We start from the raw sequence: 26344 nt of genomic DNA, 5'->3' as shown, positions 1-26344 counted from the left end.
TATATTCAGGTTGTTTATATTGGTTATTTGGAAAATATGTATTCTTATAGCTCTTTTCCAAAGTTTAGGGTACAGTATGTCCTGGGATTTGGAACATTTTTCCAGTCTGGGTCAGACCTTGGACATACCCCTTTACAGCATGCTGCCAACTCTGGTTATTCAGTGATCCGTGCCACATTTGTGCAGTCTCTTCTCTCGGAGACCGGATTAATTCACACTACAGGGTTCATGTGCAAAACAAACCTGGACCTCAGTGGCATCTAAAGCACATATTGGCACGTGACAATTTCATTAACCCCAGTGGTGCCAATAAGCAGTGTATCTCATTCCAAAAGGAAACTCCACAGCATATGTAGCAGTCTAGCAAGGTATAAAGTATGTGCAAAGTAAATAGTCATTATGGCGCTTTAGTCATACCCTACCTGAATGGTCTGTATTCTTTGTTGGTTCCAGAAAGATCCACTAGATCAGGACATTGATCATAATCCTCCTGCTCATCACTTTCCTGGCTTCCAACATCCTCATCTGAACCTGACTTTTCATTTCCCAGTCTGTCACTCACATCATGAGCAGCTACAGAGATGTCTGTATAATCCTGGTCTTTGTCTTCAGCAGTCTTCCCCTCTAGTTCGGCTAAAGCACTATTGAACTCGGCCATGTCTAGACTTGGCTTACAGTGGTCACTGGTGCCTTTTGTTTCGGACAGGGATCTAGAGTCTTCATGTAAGGTGTCTGGTACAGCCTCTGACATATCCGGTACAGGCTCTGACAAGTCATTGTCCTCATCATTCCCGCTGCTTTGGGCGCCCAGCTGAGAGTCTCCTGTGGGTTTCTTACAGCCCGCGTCATCGCCTACCTCCAGCTCATCAGGGCCGGCTGCCTGTAAGAGCTCATCATCCTCTTGCATTTCTTTAGTATAGCCACTAGCTGCAATCTCCACATCAAGAGAGCATTCTTTCCTTAATAGAAATAAATAAAAAAGAACATATCAATATATAGTACAGACAACCAACCATTTTTATTTGTAATACAACCAAACATTTGATGACCTAATAATTTATCTTATTATATATTACGAAGTAATGAAACCTCCATGGTACAAACAGATTCTGAACAGTCTGTTGTAGAAAGACCAGTGAAGGCTTCTGTGAACCACTGGTGCGTCCAATCAGGTGAGAGACCATTGGTCATCTGAGTAGCCCTCAGGATGGGTGTTGGAACACAGCACACCTACAAAACAGGGCTGAAACACCCCCAGGGGAACACATTACTCGTCACTACCGCCTCTACTATACAGCTGCAGACTGCCACTCACTTCACGTCTACAGCTGCAATGTGTCTGATAACTCAGTACCCAACGTACACATGTGTAGTACAGATCCTGTGCGCTCGCAGTCCTCCAAACACTGCACATGTAACATACAGCATTCACAGGCATCTCTGATTTAGGGCCACAGCTAGAGGAGGCACTACTCACATCCATCTGGATGTTCCTGTCATGAGTAGTCTAATTCTAAGTTACGGAAGTTAGACTCCCAAATATTTGGTTTTACAATGATTTTTGCTTTATACTTAAATCTAGGAAAAAACTTTTATGAACATCTGTCAAGTAAATCACCCACTCCAAAATAGCCAAGGGTTGTTTTATTGCAATTCTGAATTTGGCTTCAATGTGGGTTATTATTCATTGTAAACCTAAACTGGGAAATGTATCATTACATACAATCCAACGTGTTACACTATGGCCCTTATTCTGGTTCACTCGCAAATGCAAATTCCTTCTCAAATGGACAAAACCATGTGCACTGCAGGTGAGGCAGATGTAGCTTGTGCAGAGAGAATTAGATTTGGGTGGGGTTTAACTTCAAAGTGAGATCTATATTGCAGTGTAAAAATGAAGCAGTCAGTATTTCCCCTGCACAGAAACAAAATAACCCACCCAAATCTAACTTTCTGCATGTTATCTGCCCCCCTGCAGTGCACATGGTTTTGTCCATTTTAACGGAATTTGCCTTTGCGAGTGAACCAGAATAAGGGCCTATATTTGTAACAACACTGAAACTGGCAAAGACAAGATGGCATATCGCATAGAATTCCCTTTTACAGCAGGAGTCTCTCTCTCCAAAGCATTGGTCAAGCTGCTAACTTAAAAACAGAGGTGATCTTCTAGGAATGCTGGTTTTGATACTAAATGTATTCTAAATCATCATATTGCACTGAAGCTAAATAGGAAGTGAAGGGCAAGTTATTCACATGAAAACAGATCTGTCCTTGGCACAGGAGCGCACTCATTGCTGACGTTCCCATAGCCTAATTTACAATGAAAGCTGCTAAAAAGACATCAGCCGCCAAGGGATAACAGAAAAAAAAGTGTCTAAATGTTCTTCCAAAACACTGAGGCTGAGTTTCCTGACTGTCAGGCTGAACCACAGCACTTGCACGGTGGAGTGATTAGTGAGTTGCATGGCCACTGAATGTATTTGTGCCCCATCACCCTCTCACTTGCCTGCATTTCATCATACACCCCACTTCATTGTTTTCCTTTCCTTTCATCATTTACCTCAATGCCCTCTACAGCTTCATAAGTGATTTAAACAAAAATCCCATAAAAGTATATTCTTGGATTTGGCGACTATTACATTTGGCAGCAATAGCAATGACTAATTGTGAAACTGTTCAATGAGGCAGTTTATGTCTGTGAGTGAAGGGGAAGAGAGAGGAGAGCAGGCTAGGACTGCTCCGCAGCACACCTAGAAAGGAGAATCACTTCATAAATCTAAGTCTATAAAAAGATGGAAGGCTGCGTTTATAGCGATAGTCACTGGGAGTTCTATGACCTTATAAAGGCATTAGCCGGCCTCCTCTGTGCTTTGGTTTCCTTAGGTCTTTACAGACGGTGTCCATGTCGACAGACTCCGAAAAAAACCCAAAGAAATATGTTGACATGTCAGCATTTTGACTGTCAATGTAAAATGCCGGCATAATGAATGTCAGTATAGTGACCATGTTGGTATTTTGACATATAAGTGGTGTCGTTATAATTCTTATTGACCATCGGTAAATCATACTTAACCCCTCTATATATGAAGTTTTACCATGCAGCAGACATTTTTTTTTCAATTCAAGTTCCGTTTAACCACTTCTACATATCTGTACATGTTTAAATTGTTGGTTAAAGTCATAGCCTGGTGTCTCTGGTACAGACTGAGTGGTGTTTCACGGCATTCAAATTAAAGACTCCCACACACTACTGCAACTTCTCTGAGGGGAGAAGTCACAACCAATTCCCTTGAAGCCGCCCAGGACAGTATTGCATGCGATACGAGAAATCTTGAGTGCAGCACTTCAGACATTTGGCTCCGATCCCTTGCGCAAAGACCATGCATCGGATCGGGATCAGAGACAAGTTTGCCACTTTTCACCCGATTTCTTGGCCCGATGCGTTGAAATCGGCTGAAAAGTGCCCAAATCCCACAAGTGTATGGTCAAGCTTACAATGCAAATTTAATGGTGAACACTGGGGTTTTTTTTGTCAGAGGAAGAGTCCGACAAAAGAAAGAAAAAACGCTTTTTGGGCGCACTCGTTTGTTTAAAGATGTAATATGATAATATTAAAACATAGCTTTTATTATAGACTTTATTTAAAATAAATGGCACAAAAATAATTTGATATTTGGATATTAAAATGTAGTGTGATCCTTGGACTGGTTTAATTCCAGGGAAATTGGTAATTTAGTCACACACTTAATCTGTCATTCAAGCACTGATGTTATCAGAGGTATGATTACCAATGATTATAGGCAGTGAAATGATTCAATTCCCCTAGGTATGAACAATCTTGTGCTTGATAGCATCTGGTAATACACCTAGTATTGGTAGTATGGGGAAAAAAGAAAAAAGATAAAAGATGTCACAGCCTCAATATGTGTTAATAAATTCTTTAATAGACACTCTCTCTGGTAGTCATGTTACAGGTGTTTGTTTAATACGGCGGCTTATACCCCTATTTTTAATATTGCCACACCTGGGCTTCCCCAGGGGTCTCCCACCTGGGTACTGTCCTGGCCCTCCACTGCTTGGCTTCCAAGTTCGGGGAGGGTTTGGGCAGACCAGTGGGGTATGGTGGCAGTATATTAGGGTTTGGTATCTGATCACAAATAACCTGTTAGGCTGCAAAGGGAGGTGGCTCCCTTTGCAGCCTAACAGGTTATTTGTGATCAGATACCAAACCCTAATATACTGCCACCATACCCCACTGGTCTGCCCAAACCCTCCCCGAACTTGGAAGCCAAGCAGTGGAGGGCCAGGACAGTACCCAGGTGGGAGACCCCTGGGGAAGCCCAGGTGTGGCAATATTAAAAATAGGGGTATAAGCCGCCGTATTAAACAAACACCTGTAACATGACTACCAGAGAGAGTGTCTATTAAAGAATTTATTAACACATATTGAGGCTGTGACATCTTTTATCTTTTTTCTTTTTTCCCCATACTACCAATACTAGGTGTATTACCAGATGCTATCAAGCACAAGATTGTTCATACCTAGGGGAATTGAATCATTTCACTGCCTATAATCATTGGTAATCATACCTCTGATAACATCAGTGCTTGAATGACAGATTAAGTGTGTGACTAAATTACCAATTTCCCTGGAATTAAACCAGTCCAAGGATCACACTACATTTTAATATCCAAATATCAAATTATTTTTGTGCCATTTATTTTAAATAAAGTCTATAATAAAAGCTATGTTTTAATATTATCATATTACATCTTTAAACAAACGAGTGCGCCCAAAAAGCGTTTTTTCTTTCTTTTGTCGGACTCTTCCTCTGACGAAAAAAACCCCAGTGTTCACCATTGATTCTAAACGCTGGGCGCACCGCCAACCAAGCAACTACCAGAATTTGTCAAGTATAGTAGTTCATTAAGTTGGTACAAAAATCATTACACAGATTACAAGTCTGTGCGGATCTTCAACCCCTTTCTTACCTAATGCAAATTTAATGTAAAATTCACTATGCTATGCTACACAGAGAGGGCATACAATGTCACACTAATTTAGACAACCTTACACAGACACCTGCTCCACGTTTCACTTTGAAACCCACAGTTTTGTTGATTTTTAGGTAAGTTTTGACAATCACAAGAGTGAGGCCATTCTCCTTTACTTACTGAATATCAGCAAAGGTTGGGAAAAGTTCGCTTTCATAGTTAAAGCGCCTCAGGAAGAATTCTCGAATACATTTCACATCTCTGTCAAAATACCTAAGTGGGAGGAAAATACAACAATGATAATAAAAACACACTGACATTTGTTGGCTTGTTACAGCTCTGCAGACATCTTATTATATAGTTCCTTTGTTACGGTCTGCTCAAATATCAGTTTGTTATCTGTGTAGAGATCTCACTGGTAAACCAGACATTAAAGATATTTACTGCACTTCAAACCTGAGACCATAAATCCCCTTAACAGGTTCTTGGCAGCATTGGGGCAATCCATGTTTCTGTCAAGATATCAGTAGACAGATAAAAAATAATGCTATTAGTATATAGTTGATGTATGTATGTATGTATGTATGTATGTATGTATGTATGTATGAAACACTGAATAATGTAGAAGGATGTACATTAGTAGCTGTGCCAAGCATTACTTAAAGTTATGTAGGAATCAACTCAAGGACATCTCGCTCTGTGTATAGAAGGGGTGTGGTATGGCGCTCCGTCAGGGGGGATCCCGACTGTCGCTGCTCTGACAGGGGGTGAGCTCAAAGTAGCCCCTTGCAGGCTCAGTGGCTCACTACAGGTTCTCTTCTCCGTTTATGGGGGGCGTGGACACGCACAAGGGAGAACCGCCCCAGTGACTCAGGATCCCCCATTGGAGCACCTTCAGTTGGGATCCCGACGTTGGGATACTGCCTGTCGGGATCCCCCCTGTTGGAGCATCATCTGGCACCCTACTGAAGAACTCTCTCCCGGAGATCCCTACATGATAGCTTTGTTATGATGTTGTGGCTTGGGTTTACACGCACCATTCAGCATTAGCATGAGATGTGGAGACCATTTGTGGAAAGTCAATCATGGTGACGTGGTCCTCATCATCCAACATTAGGTTAAACTCATTGAAGTCACCGTGGATCAGACCATGATTGGCAAGCTTCACAATCAGCTCCATTAATTCGTTGTACAATGATGCTGGATCTTCGATGTGACGCACCTGGCACCTAATGGTAAGAGTATAAAGCCAATTATAATGTGAAGAGCTCTGTTCTGCAGAACTACTAAGTAAATCATAATAGTACAACCAATTATACAGTAAGGTCATTAACTAGCATACAATCCCTCCATATGGTGGTACAGGTCGAGTATCCCTTATCCAAAATGCTCAGGGCCAGAAGCATTTTGGAGATCGGATTATTCTGTATTTCAGAATATTTTTATATTTCAATGATTTCATTTATGCTGTATAAACACATGAAATACACAAAATATATTTTATTTGTGCAAGAAACAAGTTTTTAAAAACACGAAACAAAGTTTGTGTACTTTGGGCCTTATTCAGATCTGATCGCAATACAAATTTGTTCACAAAATGGGCAAAACCATGGCACTGCAGGTGAGGCAGATGTAACGTGTATAGAGCTAGATTTGTGTGATTTATTTGGTTTCTGTGCAGGGTAAATACTGGCTGCATTATTTTTACACTGCAAATTAGATTTCAATTTCAACATACCACACCCAAATTTAACTCTCTCTGCACGTTACATCTGCCCCGCCTGCAGTGCACATATTTTTGCCCATTTTGAGAACAAATTTGTACTGCGATCAGATCTGAATAAGGGCCTAGCACATTACTGCCAGTTACATATGTCCTCAGTAGTGCCAAATAGGCAGCACGGATGGTGTAATGGTTAGCTTTACTGCCTCACAGCACTGAGGTCATGGATTCGATTCCCACCATGGCTCCAACTGTGCAGAGTTTGTATATTCTCCCTGTACTTGCGTGGGTTTCCTCCGGGTACCCTAGTTTCCTCCCACAATTCAAAAATATACTGGTAGGTTAATGGGGTCCCAACAAAATGAACCCTAGATTGTATATTACCATTAACTACTGGACTGAAAATAGATCATAACAGTGCTACTAAAAAGACCATTAACAGATGGACTATTAATGTGACAGATTCTAACCGTGTTACTAACCCACCTATACTATTAACAATATATAGGACTTCTATGTTATGTGTCTAGTGCAAATTGCACCATCTTTTACTTATATACTTTATTATTGTATTTTTATATGTTCTCACTGGCCAGTGAATAATGATGAATTAAATTAACATAATAAAATGATTAATTAATTCTGTCTAGCGCAGTTTGATGTTCTTGTTTTTTAGATCCATGGTGGAAGGAGAGCGCTTCACACAGGTTGTGGCACTTTACACCCAACATCTCTCACTTATGCTAACAGCTGTGTTTTCTTCTTGTTTGACTTAAAAATAATATGAGAAGTGTGCAGTCTCTCCTCACAGTTATGCTGTGTACACACGGTACAATTTGACATTTGATTTGGACTATATAGTCAAAATCGAATTGGGGTCGCATAGACAGCAAATGGAGATGGAACAGGTTTTAAAGCTTTCTATCCCCATTCGATGCCGATGCGCGTTCCCGTTCAGCTGAAATGGAAAAGCCAAATAGACAGTGCAGCAATGACTATATAGTGCAGATTGGAAGTAAATAGTATGAATTGTATGTAAATAGCACATGAGTTAGCAAAAACTGAATAGCAATCGATCTTAAGTCGAATAGCAAAGGAATCTCACCTTATGTACACACCATGGTGTGTACAAACCGTAGCAGGGTCCTCTGTCTGCTATACCTGTGTATTGTGCCTACCTCATGCAGCCATTATGTCTTATTTACAGTAGGAGGCCAAATTTGATGCTAGTCTTGAAATAATACTTCTTGAATGCCCTATATTTTGTATCTGCTACTTTCGTGCCTATAATTTTTTTTAATATGCGTTTTTTTTCCCCAATGTACGGTGCTGACGAATTTGTATTTCCATAAACCATTTTTTCCCCCTACAAGTGACATCTTTGAGTCCTGGTTTTCTAAACATTGACTGCTATTAAATGTAGCAATATGACTTGCCGTTACTGTGGTGGCTAAAATCCAATAAATTAGAAAATAAAGTTGCAGTGACATCTTGTGGCAGATGTAGGAAATGCAGAGGTCTACAAGAAAGCAACAGTTCTAAACGTGGCATCAATATTGGCAGTAATGTACAAATAATGAAGCTCTGTATGTTAAGTACAGTTACGGTGTCACCACTGGCAACATCTCTGTATATGAATTCTCAAGGAAGCAATCTGTACCTGTTGCATAGCCAATCATATGACTTCCCAAACTGTCTGTTTCATTCAAATAACCAGTGTGCCATCCAGCTTTACAAGCACCTGCAGTTATATGTATGTCTTCACTTGTACTTTAATATTCTGGTTCATTGTCTGCATACAGTATTGTATGTCACAGTTGCTAAGGCAATGGCTTCAACTCCATCAAACCCAATGCCACCTTTTAATTTGTGTGTCCCCCCTCCAAAAAGGCAAAAGTAGATAAGTCAGGTCCATAAATATTGGGACATCAACACAATTCTCATATTTTGTGCTCTGTACACCACCACAATGGATTTTAAATGAACCAAACAAGATGTGCTTTACCTGCAGACTTTCAGCTTTAATTTGAGGGTATTTACATCCAACTCAGGTGAACGGTGTAGGAATTACAACGGTTTCTATTTGTGCCTCCCACTTTAAGGGACCAAAAGTAATGGGAAAAACTAAACAAACCTCAATCAAACTCACTTAATACTTTGTTGCAAATCCTTTGAGGTAAATTACAGCTTGAAGTCTGGAATCCATAGACTTCAGCAGATGATGCAAAAGGTCTTCAGTTCCTGCATGTTCTTAGGACATTTTCCCTTCAGTTCTGTCTTCATCAAGTGAAATGCATGTTCAATCGGATTCAGGTCAGGTGACTGACTTGGCCATTGCATAACATTCCACTTATTTGCCTTAAAAAACTCTTTGGTTGCTTTTGCAGTGTGCTTCGGGTCATTGTCCATCTGCACTGTAAAGCGCCGTCCAGTGTTCTGAAGCATTTGGACTGAATAGGAGTAGATAATATTGCCTGAAACACTTCAGAATTCATCCTGCTGCTTTTGTCAGCAGTCACACTATCAAGAAATACAAGGGAACCAGTTCCATTGGCAGCCATACATGCCCACACCATGCTTCACTGATGAGGTGGTATTGGATCAGGAGCAGTTCCTTTCCTTCTCCATACTCTTCTCTTCCCATCACTCTGGTACAAGTTTATCTTTGGCTCATCTGTCCATAGGATGTTGTTCCAGAACTGTAAAGGCTTTTTTAGATGTTGTTTGGCAAACTCTAATCTGGTCTTCCTGTTTTTGAGGCTCTCAATGGTTTACATCTTGTGGTGAACCCTCTATATCAGGGGGGGGATGCAGTTAAAATCCCGGCGGTCGGGATCCCGGCATTCAGAATCCCGACCGCCGAAATCCCGACACATTCTCCCTCCGTGGGTGTCCACGACACCCCTGGAGGGAGAATAAATTAGTGTGCCGAGCATAGCGAGGCACCGGGCCCGCTGCGTGGCGAGCGCAGCGGGCCCGCAAGGGGGGGGGCGATCCACGTCCCCCTCTTGTCGGGATTTTGGCGTCGGGATTCTGAACCCCGGGATCCTGACCGCCGGGATTCAGTACTGAATCCATCAGGGGTGGCCAACCACTCATAGGCAAAGAGCCAAAAAATATGTTCTGGTACCATGCAAAAATGGGCATGGCCTAGCTACCAAAAGGGCACACCCAATTTTTAAATGGGTTGTGGCTTAGCTGGCACAAGGCCATGTCACATGGTTTGTGTTAAAACCTTTGACATGACCTTGTATCAATATATATATATATATATATATATATATATATATATATATATATATATATATATATATATATATATATATATATATATATATATATATAGTTTTTAACACTCAATTATCCAACAGTACTAAGTTGGTCTTCTTTCTGTTTTATTTTTCACAGCTCAGTACCGGTGCGCGGCGTAACAGGGACATTCAGCGTCCGTGGTTGCCGGGCAACGGTCTGACGTCAGTGGAGACTCGACACCCGGAACCCGGAAGTGGGACTCGAAGACGCCGCAGCGGGAACATGAGCGACGCACACGGGCTACATAAGGTAAGCACAGAGCACTTTCTTGTCTTCCCTACATCCCCCACCAGCACTACCAGCACTTAAGTCTCTCCTGATGAAAAGGCATCCTGCCTTGAAACGTCGCTAGAATGAGACTATGATGTATCGCACAACTATGATATAAACATCTATTTCTACAAATCCGTGAGTGCCGCTCTTTTTCTCCAAGGCTCTTCCACAAGCCAAAAGGGATACTAGTGTGTACCAATGCCAGTGAAGGCACCACGGTACTATACATCGTTTGTCCGGAGTGCCGAGCGTATTCCAATATACAAAGAGGAGGAGCAGTGATCTGCCCCCCCCCCCCCCAACGTGCTAAGGCACCGGAACCCCCATTGTCTATATTATGGACGCTTTGCTTATTTGTACAGTCTGAACAAGAGGCGGATATAAGGAATTCAGGACACTGCACATTTGCTATACGCACAAGCACCAGCACTTTAGCACCAGCTTCACTTTATTGGCAGAACGCATCTTCTTTGCACTACGCAACCGTTTGCACAATGGATAAAGCCACCCAAGAGGCACTGTCCTTTGTGGACATCCAGAAGCACCTGGACGAGACTTTTACCTTTTCCCAGGAAAGAGTACAGTCCATACTGTTCAAAGAGGACCAGCACCCATTTCAAGCGTCCCAATCACCGGACGATTTATTCAATATCTTATTCAAACTGCACAAAAAGGAGATCGACTTCCATTTACATGGATCAACCTTGTCGGATTATTATAGGGCCCGCAGGATTCCGCGGGGTTTCCGCATCAGTAACATCCCCACCATAGGGAGAAATAATCCCCAGTTTTGTCTGAAGTTGATATCGATCTTAAACAAGTGTAGCCAGGACCTCATGGTCCTGGTTATAGAAGAGGCTGGCAACACTCTTCAGACCACCAGATCCAAAATTGAAGCCACTCGGGAAGACAACAAACCCACTATTCAAGACAAAAAGAATACCCCCCTATGGGAAAAATTGGAAGTACAGTTGCAGCAATATAAAACGGACTTGGAAAAGTTCAAGAAAAAGAAATGGGAGACGGTCCAAATGGACTATGAGGACGGGAGAGTATATAGGTGGCTAAGTGGGCAGGAACCTAACCGCTCGAGACAAAGATCTAATATGAGACAACCTTGGAGAGAAAGACGACACAGTGATCAAAGTCGATATACTAGCGACAGCGACTTCGCTGTGAAAGACTCCGACGAGGGCACCTCATCACGGGGGTCCCTTTAGGAAGACAAACCCGGGCCAGAACCGGAGGCAAGGTACCCGATACACCAGACGCGGCGGACAATCAGGCCGGATCCAAAAAACTGCCCACTTCCACCAAAAAAACAAGGACCTAATATTTAACCTCTCGACACATACCCTGACACCCGATGAAGAGACAGTTTTGAACAAAGGGCTGTCCTTTGTTCCAACTAATCGCCACAACCCCTTTGAGTGGAACGTGGACCTTCACAGAATGGGCTGTTCTTTAAGGGTTAAAGAATTTTTTCAGCACTCCACAAATAGACAACCAGACGCACATGAAAGTTTTTTGAGGAAGCATGCCCATTCCTCCTTTGATCCCCCATCTACTAATGCGTCTATAAAAACTTTTATCAATTTAGTGGATGCATCGGTAAAAAAATTTGATGCCAACACACCTGGCAAGTGGTCGAATATGTCGAAAACAGAGACACAAGCCCTTAAGAAGTTGTCACAAAACACTTCCATCACTATACGCCCCGCAGATAAGGGCGGGGCTATAGTGATACAGGACACTAGTCAATACATTGACAATCTTAACATCCTTCTCTCTGATACCGTGACCTACAGGAAGCTGCCGGCAGATCCGACAACGATATTTAAGAGGGAACTGGACGGAGTACTTACATCAGCGCTCCAAGAGGGCCATATAAGCAAAAAAGTATTTAAAACCCTCTCTAACGATTACCCAATCAGTCCAGTTATTTACACCATCCCAAAAGTACATAAGGATCCTGCAAATCCCCCGGGCAGACCTATCATCTCGGCCCGGGGTTCTCTGTTTCAGCCAATTTCCCAGTTTTTAGACCACTTAATCCAACCATACATTGTACAACAACCCACTTTCCTCAAAGATACGACCCAGTTGCTCAAAAAACTAGCAGAAGTGCAAGATCTTTCTGAAAATACAGTGTTGTGTACTCTTGATGTCAAGAATTTGTACACAGTAATACCACATGCACAAGCACTTTCTGCCATGAGATCGTTCCTCCACAGGGTGAACTTCACGGCTCTGGACTTTGATCTATACCTCGAACTTTTACACCTCACTCTCAAAAATAATTATTTCATCCACAATGGGGCATTTTATTTACAACTTACGGGCTGCTCGATGGGGTCAAAGGTCTCACCTTCCCTAGCCAATGTGTACATGTTCCAGCAAGAACAAGATTTTTTCTTTAGTGACGACACAATAAGTCGACACATCAAAATGTACACTCGTTATATAGATGACCTCCTGATCCTGTGGTCAGGAGGGGACCAGCTATTGGCTTAGACGATTGAAGACATCAACAGGTACGATAACCCCATCAAATTCACGTACAAAATCGATAGACATTCGGTCAACTATTTAGATGTCACAATCGCATTTAAGGAGAACCAGCTAATCACATCAGTATATCATAAAGAAACTGACAGGAACACCTTACTGTCCTATAGCAGCAATCACCCCCCAACGTTGAAACGCAGCCTCCCAAAATCGCAGATGATGAGGGTAGCGAGAATCAACAGCGATGAATCCAAACTGGAAGAGGAATTAGACCGTATGTCCGCAAAATTCGCCGCCAGAGGTTATAATCAAACAGAGCTAAGAAGACAAAAAAAACTTATACAACAGACACCACGAACAGAGTTACTTGAATCCAAAACAAAGACTGCCTTTAATAAAATTCCATTTGTGACAACTTATACTCCTGCTACTAGAGTTTTATCGAGGGCAGTAAATGCAGTGTGGCCAGTTGTGACTTGCGACACCCAGTTGCCATGTTTTAAGAACAGGAGGATTATGCCAAGCTTCAAAAGAGGCAGAAGCTTGAAAGACATGCTGGTGAAAACCAATATCGTTAGCCAACCAGAGACCCCTATGTTCAATATACAACATAAAAAGCCTGGGTGCTATAATTGCCCCAACTGCACTACTTGCAAACACACTACAGCGGGTCCATCCTTCAAACACCCCCACACGGGGCAACAATATAAAATCAAACATGTGGTGAATTGCAAAACTCCGTTCATCATATATGCAATAACCTGCCCATGCAACAAGATCTATGTTGGTCAGACTATAGTACCGTATATACTCGAGTATAAGCCGACCCGAATATAAGCCGAGGCCCCTAATTTTGCCCCAAAAATCTGGGAAAACTTATTGACTCGAGTATAAGCCGGGACACACACACATACGGTATTACTGGTAGTATACATACAAACAGCGAAGAACTCACAACGTATACAAACAATGCTGACAAAAACACACAAATGGTATACACACAGTTGACACAGTCTGTGTCAACTGTGTGTATACCATTTGTGTGTTTTTGTCAGCATTATTTGTATACGTTGTGAGTTCTTCGCTGACAGGCATACACACACTTGCACAGTATACATACACACACAAACATGCTGTACTACACATACACACACACAGACATGCATAGTACACGTGTGTAAAAAAAACAACATAAAGGTACAGTAATTTATTACAGCACATACTGTACCCAGAGCCCCCTCAGTGTTCCCCCCCCCCCCCACACCAGAATTTATTTTACTTTATTTAATACCTTTATTCAGGGTACCAGTTAATACTGGTACTTAATATGCAGGACGGAGCAGAGCAGAGGGAGCGGAGCACCAGGCAGGAAGTGTCAACCTCTGACACTCCTGCGTGTGTCCGGCCCCTGCTCTGTCCTGCTGCAGCACAGCGCCGACGGGAGAATGGCAAGGTAGGGAAGCCGGGGGAACGGGCGGCAGAGCGGGCGGGGGAGCCAGCGGGGGAGCCGGCAGCAGCAGTGCACAGCTCCGGTGCTTTGTGGTATGTCTGCGCCGGAGCTAGTGTTCCGCCGGCTCAGCGGAATGGGGCTAAATGCTATGGGCAGGCACTTGACTCGAGTATAAGCCGAGTAGGGTGTTTTCTGCCCATTAAATTGGGCAGAAAAACTCGGCTTATACTCGAGTATATACGGTAAATCTGCGAGTGAGAATGGCTTTACACCGCTCTGCAATATCGAACAGTCTAAAAGGAAAAAGTATTAACCAACCCGTTGCTCGGCACTTTAAGTCCACTGGCCACACACTAGCAGATTTACAGTGCCAAATTATTGATCATATCCCCCCGTTAAGTAGGGGTGGAAATAGACAGCTACTGTTGTCCAAACGGGAGTCGGAATGGATTCTAAAACTCAATTCCATGGCGCCCAGTGGTTTAAACGAGATGATAGCATGGAATACATTCATCTAACATCGGATATTTGCTAGACAGCCAAACACTATCCAGAACTGTCGGAAGCTATGGACATTCGGGACTGCAAGATATTTATTTCAGTATATATTGAGAGTTTGTGGTATATGCGGAATACACCTCCTCTACTCTTTTCTGGTGGCTACGATCTTTTAGGGTCGTTTGGTGCATTCCATATATTTTTCTATATATCAGGCTTTCCTGCGTATATATAAATACCCAGTTTTTCTGCTTTTTAATACCTACTGCACCTTTCACTCTTCCCAATAGCCCCACTTAGATGTTATGCACCTTTTCAAATTGTTTTTAACACTCAATTATCCAACAGTACTAAGTTGGTCTTCTTTCTGTTTTATTTTTCACAGCTCAGTACCGGTGCGCGGCGTAACAGGGACATTCAGCGTCCGTGGTTGCCGGGCAACGGTCTGACGTCAGTGGAGACTCGACACCCGGAAGTGGGACCCGAAGACGCCGCAGCGGGAACATGAGCGACGCACACGGGCTACATAAAGGTAAGCACAGAGCACTTTCTTGTCTTCCCTACATCCCCCACCAGCACTACCAGCACTTTAAGTCTCTCTTGATGAAAAGGCATCCTGCCTTGAAACGTCGCTAGAATGAGACTATGATGTATCGCACAACTATGATATAAACATCTATTTCTACAAATCCGTGAGTGCCGCTCTTTTTCTCCAAGGCTCTTCCACAAGCCAAAAGGGATACGTGTGTGTGTGTGTGTATGTGTATGTGTATATATGTGTATGTGTATATATATATATATATATATATATATATATATATATATATATATATATATATATATATATATATATATATATATATATATATACACACAGTTGGGCAAAAAAGTATTTAGTCAGCCACCAATTGTGCAAGTTCTCCCACTTAAAAAGATGAGAGAGGCCTGTAATTTTCATCATAGGTATACCTCAACTATGAGAGACAAAATGAGGAAAAAAAATCCAGAAAATGACATTGTCTGATTTTTAAAGAATTTATTTGCAAATTATGGTGGAAAATAAGTATTTGGTCAAAAACAAACAAGCAAGATTTCTTGCTCTCACAGACCTGTAACTTCTTCTGTAAGAGGCTCCTCTGTCCTCCACTCGTTACCTGTATTAATGACACCTGTTTGAACTCTTTATCTATATAAAAGACACCTGTCCAACACTTCAAACAGTCACACTCCAAACTCCACTATGGCCAAGAGCAAAGAGCTGTCAAAGGACACCAGAAACAAAATTGTAGACCTGCACCAGGCTGGGAAGACTGAATCTGCAATAGGTAAGCAGCTTGGTGTGAAGAAATCAACTGTGGGAGCAATTATTAGGAAATGGAAGGCATACAAGACCACTGATAGTCTCCCTCGATCTGGGGCTCCCCGCAAGATCTCACCCCGTGGGGTCAAAATGATCACAAGAACGGTGATCAAAAATCCCAGAACCACACGGGGGGACCTAGTGAATGACCTGCTGAGAGCTGGGACCAAAGTAACAAAGGCTACCATCAGTAACACACTACGCCGCCAGGGACTCAAATCCTGCAGTGCCAGACGTGTCCCCCTGCTAAAGGCAGTACATGTGCAGGCCCGTCTGAAGTTTGCTAGAGAGCATTTGGATGATCCAGAAGAGGATTGGGAGAATGTCATATGGTCAGATGAAACCAAAATAGAACTTTTTGGTAACAACTCTACTCGTCGTGTTTGGAGGAGAAAGAATGCTGAGTTGCATCCAAAGAACACCATACCTACTGTAAAGCATGGGGGTGGAAACATCATGCTTTGGGGCTGTTTTTCTGCAAAGGGACCAGGACGACTGCTCCGTGTAAAGGAAAGAATGAATGGGGCCATGTATCGTCAGATTTTGAGTGAAAACCTCCTTCCATCAGCAAGGGCATTGAAGATGAAACGTGGCTGGGTCTTTCAGCATGACAACGATCCCAAACACACTGCCCGGGTAACAAAGGAGTGGCTTCGTAAGAAGCATTTCAAGGTCCTGGAGTGGCCGAGCCAGTCTCCAGATCTTAACCCCATAGAAAATCTTTGGAGGGAGTTGAAAGTCCGTGTTGCCCAGCGACAGCCCCAAAACATCACTGCTCTAGAGGAGATCTGCATGGAGGAATGGGCCAAAATACCAGCAACAGTTTGTGAAAACCTTGTGAAGACTTACAGAAAACGTTTGACCTCTGTCATTGCCAACAAAGGGTATATAACAAAGTACTGAGATGAACTTTGGTTATTGACCAAATACTTATTTTCCACCATAATTTGCAAATAAATTCTTTAAAAATCAGACAATGTCATTTTCTGGATTTTTTTCCTCATTTTGTCTCTCATAGTTGAGGTATACCTATGATGAAAATTACAGGCCTCTCTCATCTTTTTAAGTGGGAGAACTTGCACAATTGGTGGCTGACTAAATACTTTTTTGCCCCACTGTGTATGTGTGTATATATATATATATATATATATATATATATATATATATATATATATATATATATATATATATATATATATATATATATATATATATATATATATATATATATATATATATATATATATATATATATTACTTGTTTCCTAGCACGGACACAATCAGGTGTCATTTTTAGTGGTCTGCGACGCGACCGACACGATGCCCCCGATTTTCCCATTGAAATGCATTGAAAAAAGTCAATATCGCGTCGTATGCGGCTAAAAAAAGCTTAAATGGTCCAGACGCGATGCCCCCGATTTCCCCATAGGGAACAATGTTAAATGCCTCAATTTAGCCGCGATGCCCCCGATTTCCCATAGGAATCAATGTTAAATGACTCAATTTACCCAAATCATCATAGGGATGAATGGTAAATGGGCCAGAAAACCCCAAAAACACCCCTTAACAGTGAAATGTCCCCCCAAAAGTAGTTGACGCCACCCCACGATCAACGCAAACCCGAAGCGTGGCGAGCGCAGCGTGCCCGCGAGGGGCGGCGGTACGCTTCCTCCTACCTTTTCATACCCCCACTATCCACATCGGCGTGGAGTTGAGAATAGAATAGTGTGGCGAGCGCAGCGAGCCACCGAGCCCGAAGCGTGGCGAGTCCCGCGAGGGGACGCGGATACCTTCACAGGTAAACGCGTCCCTTCACGGGCTTCACAGGTATCCGCTGCGCTCGCCACACTATTCTATTCTCAACTCCACGCCGACGTGGATAGTGGGGGTATGAAAAGGTCGTAGGACGCGTACCGCTGCGCTCGCCACGCTTCGGGTTCGCGTTGATCGTGGGGTGGCGTCAACTACTTTTGGAGGGGACATTTCAGTGTTCAGCGGTGTTTTTTTAGTTTTTCAGGCCCATTTCCCATTGTTCCCTATGATGATTTGGGTAAATTGAGCCATTTAACATTGATTCCTATGGGAAATCGGGGGCATCGCGGGTAAATTGAGGTATTTAACATTGTTCCCTATGGGGAAATCGCGGACGTACCATCGACACACACACTTCCCAGGGAACTTAGAGGTGGCACTCAACTGAATTTTCAAATGGCCCTTTATGAATTCAAATAATAGATGAAGTCACAGAAACATGCAGGTCAACGTTTCAAGGCCCGCAGGCCTTTTAGTAGGGACAGCAGCCTGTGTACATAGGAAAGTGTGGTTCAAAAAGCCCACACAATCCTGCACACACACACAGACTGCCAACGAAAAGGCCTGTGAGGCTTGAAACGTTGACCTGAATGTTTCTGTGACGTCATCTAGTTTTTGAATTCATAAAGGGCCATTTGAAGCCTCTGACACCTCACCTCACTCAGGAGAGATGATTGATCCTGAATCAGGCCCATAATGCCCCTGTGTTGCTGCGAATACATATAATGCCACCATAGTGCTGCTTATAAATAGAATACCCATGGTGCCTTTTACACATATAATACCTCCTGTGGTGCCAATTCATAAAATACCCCTTATTGTGCCCCCCTGTGGTGTTGCTAATACACATAATGCCCCATGTGGTTCCCCCAATACAAATAATGCCCCCTGTGGTGCCGCTAAGCCATATAATGGCCACACTCGCAGTTTCCACACCGCCATAGGGAACCAGCAAGGTGGAAGCGGTGAGTGAAGGGGAGGGAGTTGAATACTTGATGGCAAGATATCGGCACTTCTCGCCGTCCTAGCTCGCCTTCAGTTTCCATCACAGGCATTGAATACTCCTTAAAGTCTGGGTGTAGCAGTCATGACAAAAACAAAATCCTTTAAATGAGGATAAATTATGTGGAGATCTCTTAATATTTCCACTGGATGTGAAAGGACAACAGAAAAAGTAGGGATCACAGCTGTGTGATTTTTTTTGTGTCTACTCAAATTGTAGATTCCATGTGAAATGCTGCCTCCATGTCACACATGGGGGGAGATTCTCTAAGTGAAAAATGCGGTAAAAACCCCGTTATCGGGGTTTTTACCGCATTTTGGGATGCTGTAAGCATCCCCCGCCGGGTTACCGCGGCGGGGGGCATCGCCAGAAAAATCTGGCGATGCCCCATAGAAGCCAATGGGCTTCTATCGCAACCCTCCGCCGCCCCGCGCCGCCCCCTCCCCCCTCACCTGTGTCCGGGCAGCACAGCGCAGTGCTGCCCGGACCTGTGACCTCCTCCCTGCACTGATCCTCTTCCGGGTGCAGGGAGGAGTAGAGCCCGGCGCAGCAGCAGCAGCGCCGGGTGTGGGAGGGAGAGGGGAGCCGCCGGGACCTGCTGGGACCCGGCGACTCTCACCGCAAAGGACAGCTCTTAACGCAAGAGCTGTCCTTTGCCTTAATTATCGCATATGTTACAGCATATGCGATAATTAAATATGCGATGAGCGGCGAAGGGGGGCGGAGATTCTTAGAGAATCTCCCCCAGTGTCATCTGAAGCACATTGGAAAGACAGATTTACATACTGGATGGAAAAGTCTAAATATTTGCATATAAAGAGCAGCGAGTCTCTGTATGAAGCCATTACACAGATAAATCGCTAATGTTTTTGGAAAAAAGCCCACAAGAAATTGCACACGGAAAAATTATATTGGAATAATTTGATTTGATTATAAACCTAATAAATATATTAGATTCATTATAAATGTATTATTTATTAGATTTATGAATATAATATAAACTACACATAAAAAGAAATTCCTCTGGGCTTTTCGCTGGTTACCATAGCAATATTGCAGATAAAAATAACGGATTGGCATAAACAGACTGCACGCACATATTAGATTAACTGGAACAGAAACGGCAGTATAAAAATGTAATTAAAAAAGATAAGATTTGAATAACTTACAAGGGATACCCATTAATTAGCTCCATCACCACTGCATGTCTGTTGTAGTCATTAGGCTTTGGAACTGGAAATCCTCTGTCATATAAGGCCTAGAAATTAGAGAAAGTGGCAATTCTATTTAGCATAAAACAGATAAAATAAGTCATTCAGCAATATCATATCCATCAGTTGTCCGCTTCTAGTGATGCATCAAGCCAGTTGCCAATAGCTATTGTATATGAATGTTGAGTTCAGCCCACTGCTTGTCCTGAAGACTAATTTGGTATATACTGAGTTTGTAGCGTAGTATCATTAGTCCATGGGTTCATCCATTAACACCCGGACTGTCCTACTGCTTAGCCAGGAATCAATTCTGGAAACACAATAACCTAGGGATGGCCATCGACCATCGATGATTAGAAATCATTGATGGTCCATGGCCGATGTCAAATAGTTTTGCCATCGATGGGGGGAGAACCAGATGGTTTCCCACCATCGATGTAAAGCTTAAACGAAGAGTTTTGTTTTTGCTTTTTTCCTACAGTGCTGGGACACGGGACATAGCTCCACCCCTGACACACGTGAAGCCCCACCCCCACATTTTGATTGGCCCACAGGCCACTCAGAAAAAAATGGATGACCATCAATATGCAAAAATATTGATGGTCATCCATAGAATGGTTATACACTATCGATGGGCAGTTGCACTTTTGCCATCGATGGCAACGATGGCTATCCCTACAATAACCTGCTTTACCATCTTAAGAGGACAGAGCTCCCTACCAGGAACTCATAACGCAGGCAGAGACCAGCATTCATCGGACTTCCGATTGACACGGAAGCTCTCAAACGGGACCCAGCTCATCGGTCAGTACTAGGGTGGCCAATCTCGGAATCGAAAGCTCCAATCCTGGGATCTCACCAATCCGGATCCTGGGATTGGCCACCCTAGTCGGGACATGCTTATCGATCATACATGAGGGAGAGTCTCATCAATTAAGAGCAAAAGCATCATTACTAAGGACATGCTTACCCTACATCAGGGATGGGGAACCTTTGGCCCTCCAGCTGTTGTTGAACTACACATCCCAGCATGCACTGCTACAGCTTTGCTATTTGGCCATGATAAAACTTTAGCAAAGCATTCTGGGATGTTTGCATGGGTCGATGATGAGCTTTCACGCCTTGGCCAAGATCTCATGTGCACAATGAATGCTCTCGGGCTCACTCAAGTCATCCCCTCTGCTACACATAAAAGTGGCCACACTCTTGATCTTGTCTTCCAGATTGGACTAGAAGTATCTGACCTAAAGATAAACCCAGTCACATGGTCAGACCACCACTCAATATGGTTCTCAGTCGCAACCCCTCAAATTAGATCTGTGCCCATGGAATTGACCAAATATCGCCCAAGGAGGGCCATGACTCCTCAGGCCATGGCAGCTAACTTGAACCTCTCAGCAGTGATGGGGACCTGTAAAGATCCATGTTCCCTAGTCCATTTTTATAACAGGGCTGTGACAGAGGCACTGGATACTATAGCCCCATTGCGTATTCGACCCTGCAAACCACACCATCAAGCTCCCTGGTTTGACAACAGTATTCGTGATCTCAAGAAAAGGGGTCGTATACTTGAAAGACGATGGAGGAAGACAAACCTGGCAGAGGATAAATTAAATCTAATCAAACACATTGGAATATACCAATCAACAATCACCCGCAAGAAAACAGTGTTCCTTTCAAATGAGATCATGACAGCAAAAAATAGGCCCGCTCAGCTTTTCCGTACAGTGGAGATGCTTTGCAAACCAGCATGCCTGCAGCCTGATGTAACCCTCTCGCAGTCAAGATGCAATGAGTTTGCTAAATTCTTTGCAGATAAAGTATCTATCATCCGGGCTGGAATCCCCACAGTGACACCAAAGGAGTTCCAACAGACCAAGCCTACCAGTTTAAGACACTTGCCTTCATGGGACATCTTTGACCAAGTGGATGTACAATACATTGCTGGAATTTCCAGACTGTTGCGTCCCTCCTCCTGTGATCTGGACCCTGCCCCATCCAAGCTTCTTTTAGGGTGTATGGAAATAATCGGCCCTGCATTTGCAAAAATAGTTCAATGCTCTTTGCAGACAGGCGTTTTTCCCGAACCACTAAAGGAAGCAATAGTCAGACCACTTCTTAAAAAATCTAATTTAGACCCTGACTGCATGACCAACTACAGGCCAGTATCAAATCTTCCTTTTCTAGGAAAGGTTATTGAGAAAGTGGTTGCAACTCAACTAGAGACCCACCTGTTAACCCATGACATTTATGATCCATTCCAGTCAGGATTCAGGAGAAGACATAGCACAGAAACAGCTCTGGTATGTGTGCTCAATGATCTTCTAATTGCAAGGGATAGAGGAGACTGTTCAATCCTAATCCTTCTGGACCTCTCTGCAGCATTTGACACCATTGACCATGGGATTCTAATTGAGCGCCTGAAGAATTTCTGTGGCCTGGGTGGCACAGTCCTTAGCTGGTTCAAATCATTTCTCGCTGGCAGGTCACAGAGAGTTGCATCGGGAGTATACTCTTCACCACCAGTGCCGTTGTCTTGTGGTGTCCCACAGGGCTCTATACTATCTCCAATGCTCTTTGCAGTATACATGCTCCCACTGGGTGACATAATCAGACGTCACGGCCTGGTCTACCACTGCTATGCAGATGATACCCAACTGTACCTGTCCTTTGCTCCAGGCACCGATAACGCAATAACAACCTTAAATGGCTGCCTAGCTGAGCTCCAGGAGTGGATGAGTGCCAGTTGGCTGAGACTGAACCCAGATAAAACAGAAGTCCTGATGATAAATCACAGGACAAGACGGCAGCATAGCCAACTGACAGGTCTTAAGCTGGGGGGCACAGCACTAAAAAACTCTGATCATGTGCGGAATCTTGGTGTTGTCCTGGATAATGGCCTGACACTTAAACATCAGGTGTCAGCCACAATCAAATCCTCATTCTTTCATCTGAGAAACATAGCCAGAATCAAGCATTTAATTCCCCCAGAAGACCTTCCTAAAGTCATACATGCATTTATATCATCACGACTAGACTACTGCAATGCTCTCTACCTGGGTCTTCCAGCAAAAGAATTGCACCGCTTGCAGCTGGTACAAAATGCAGCCGCCAGACTATTAACTAACCAGCCCCGCTCCTGCCACATAACTCCCATTCTCTATGCCCTTCACTGGCTACCTGTAAAATGGCGAATCGTTTTCAAGATTGGCTTACTCACTTTCAAGGCCCTACATGACCAGGGCCCAAGGTACCTGCAACAGCTGCTGATCCCTTACTGTCCTCCTCGATTACTACGATCCACTGAAGAAGGACTACTAACAGTACCCAGAATCTCCCTGAATTCATCTGGGGGTCGAGCTTTCAACTTTGCTGCTCCAACTCTGTGGAACTCTCTTCCTCGCACAGTGCGAGAAGCGCCCACTATAGAATCCTTTAAAAATAGACTAAAGACGTACTTATTTACTCAAGCATTTTACTGACATCTACTGTTAAGCTTGTTTTGTATTTCGAGCTGTAAAGACAATGTGTGAAGCACTTTGAGTCCTATTGGGAGAAAAGTGCTATATAAATATCATTATTATTATTATTATTATTAGTTCAACAGCAGCTGGAGAGCCGAAGGTTCCCCATCCCTGCCCCGACATTGTCAGTCATACACGGAAACCAGATTCATCAGCGGAGACCAAATACATCAGACAGGAGCATGTGTACACTACATGGGAGCCAGATGTAGAACTCTGAACAAAACTATCATTATTATAACAAGGTACTGAGAGTATTAAAATAAAACAGGCATTTGATCTAGCATCAATTTACCCAGTCTTGGCAAATAAGTGAAGTAAATGGTCTTTACTGGAACTATTCTGGACATAGTAGAGCCAGTCAATATAGCCTATTAGATGCTGATCTTTATGCATGCAATGGTAGGTGTATGCTCATTTTTAGCATTACGTGCAAATTCGCACAGCACCGATCAGGCTCTATATTTATTGTGGTAAACTGCTGCACTGTCCACCTCCAATTTTATTTTTATATAGTTTTGAAGGACACTCTTCCTGGAAAGCTTTAGTTATTAATGAAGACTCAGCATGATAAGAAATAATAGCAGCGACATACTAAGGCTATAAAAATGTGCCAAAATACAGAAAAAGGGGGGCGATAATAAACCTAAATCACACAAAACTTTCAACAGGATATTATTAATAGTTGTACATTAAATAAACAGATTCTAAATGGAGGATGATGAATCAATGTACAAAGTGATCATTTAACATTCGGTGTAATACTGATTACCTACACAGACAAAAGACCCTTGTGCCCAGAATAAGCCAGACCATGATCTGCAGGCATTTAGCTGACTGACATACAAAAAAACCAATTAGATTGTGGAATTTCAAGCTTAAGGATGATATTCTTCCCTGGGAACAGAAGAGGCAATTTAATATACCTCTTTCAGGAGGACGTTCAGTAAATTTGTCTCCGGCTTCCAAAAAAGGGAATGAGAAGAATCCCCAGAGGAAATACCAAATCTCCTGAACAGCTCAGTCACTACAGTGCAACTGTGACAGATATTAAAACATCCCACTCAAGGCTGTTGAAAAATTGCAATCTTATTTGGAGAAATATTAAAACTTTAGAAGGTCCCAAGATAATATCTTACTTGTGATTTTGTTGTACTGGCAATTCATATTTATTATCTGACAAGTAATGATTGCAACAATATTAAAACACTCAAGGTGGTCTGGTTCCAAAGCACATAACCAATATAAGAAACAAACAAAAAAAAACACCAAGATACGAATGAACATTATAGGTCTTATGGTTCAGATTTTAGAATCCAAGTAAAATATTCAGATTTTAGAATCCAAGTAAAATATTGTGGACTGTGTCTCTAAGTTCATTTAAACAGTAGAAATGGTGTGTACAGTCTTGGTTGCATAGACTATATAGTCAAAATTGTGATCGTGCCGGGATCACTTCGCACGGTACTTGCACCGTGTGCACACACCATTACCATGAATTGGCTGAGCTGCTTCTAAAGCAGCTCCAGGTGAACCTGGAAACAAAATATTGATCTCTTTGACTGACTTAAATGCCATATACATAGGTGCAGTATACCATATACTCAGCTAGATGCTTTTATGCAGATGCTTCATCCTGCAGTCTCCTGTCATTGCCCCCAATGCCCAAGTGAATGGCTTAACCCTGTGTTTACTGATCTTGACTCTTCTTGGTATAATGGTGACAAAGAAGAATGGACCCATCACACCCAAACTAACTGAATCTAGAAAGCTGCTAAGTCGGGGGTTAAACCAAGGCCCCTTAGAAAAAAAACTCTATAACCATTATAAGAAAAATGAGAAGCGCATTAACCAGTTCTAGAATTCAAAAATCCAACTTGTATCAATTAAAACATTGTTTAATATAATACATAAAATCAGTGATATTGACAATCAACAGTAAATATTGTATCAGAGCAGTGTAAATATAACTTAAAATGGTGCATCACAGGATTATGTAGCTATGAATGAGCCCCAGTCTCTGCCAAAGGTATCAGTTTAAAACTAAGCAATATGATTTTCATAATCTGACAATATTTTTTCAAAGGCTATCCTGGAACATTTGGCCATTCTAGATTGTGGTAAGACTATTCCAGCGATTTCCAAACTGGATGATGTGGTACCCTTAGGTTCCTCTGAGCATTATTTTTAGGGGTGCCCTGTGTTGTGGTCCAGGGCCAGTCATGTTCGATGGCAGAACCATTGCGTCTGGCCACCCAACATTAAAGTGAATCCTGTCCATCACTACATAACTGAATCTAAGCATGAAATATAAACTCAATTTAATTAATATGTTTTACTGAACTGTTGGTAGCTCTCAAGGACTGGAGTTGGCTACCTCTGCTCTAGGGCATGTGATTGCGAAAAATTTGGTAACCAGTGAACTATAAAATTGCAATCTGGTGCAAAAGTACCAGCAGTGAAGATCAGGAGTCCCACAGTAGGATCCCGATGGCCAGAATACAGCCACCTACTTTTGCTAACAATATATGTTAACAATATATGTTCTGCTCGGAATAGCTGTAGAAGAAATACTAGTGGAGATACCAGCGTATGGAAGCATTAGGTGCCTTTAGGTCCCTGGCCTCACACCATTCTATGACCCAGTGAGTGCTCTCTGAGGGCCCAAAGCTACG

General features: G+C 42.8%; 1 protein-coding gene and 2 pseudogenes across 1 annotated transcript in view; 1 reads left to right on the top strand and 2 right to left on the bottom strand.

The window, feature by feature from the left end:
• RIOK2 (RIO kinase 2) overlaps positions 1-26344 on the bottom strand; it is a 51407-nt gene that overhangs the window by 13605 nt on the left and 11458 nt on the right. The window contains exons 5-8 of the mRNA XM_083151740.1: positions 20104-20192; positions 6033-6224; positions 5176-5268; positions 423-959 (exon numbers count right to left, since the gene is read on the bottom strand). Coding sequence (XP_083007866.1) covers positions 423-959; positions 5176-5268; positions 6033-6224; positions 20104-20192 — 911 coding nt within the window. The remainder of the gene's footprint in view (positions 1-422; positions 960-5175; positions 5269-6032; positions 6225-20103; positions 20193-26344) is intronic.
• On the bottom strand, positions 4013-4131 carry LOC146039998 (5S ribosomal RNA; annotated as a pseudogene).
• On the top strand, positions 4238-4356 carry LOC146039987 (5S ribosomal RNA; annotated as a pseudogene).

Source organism: Crinia signifera, chromosome 1, assembly GCF_055691185.1.
Source record: "Crinia signifera chromosome 1, ASM5569118v1, whole genome shotgun sequence".
Taxonomy (NCBI): domain Eukaryota; kingdom Metazoa; phylum Chordata; class Amphibia; order Anura; family Myobatrachidae; genus Crinia; species Crinia signifera.
This window is presented reverse-complemented; position numbering and strand designations above follow the sequence as displayed.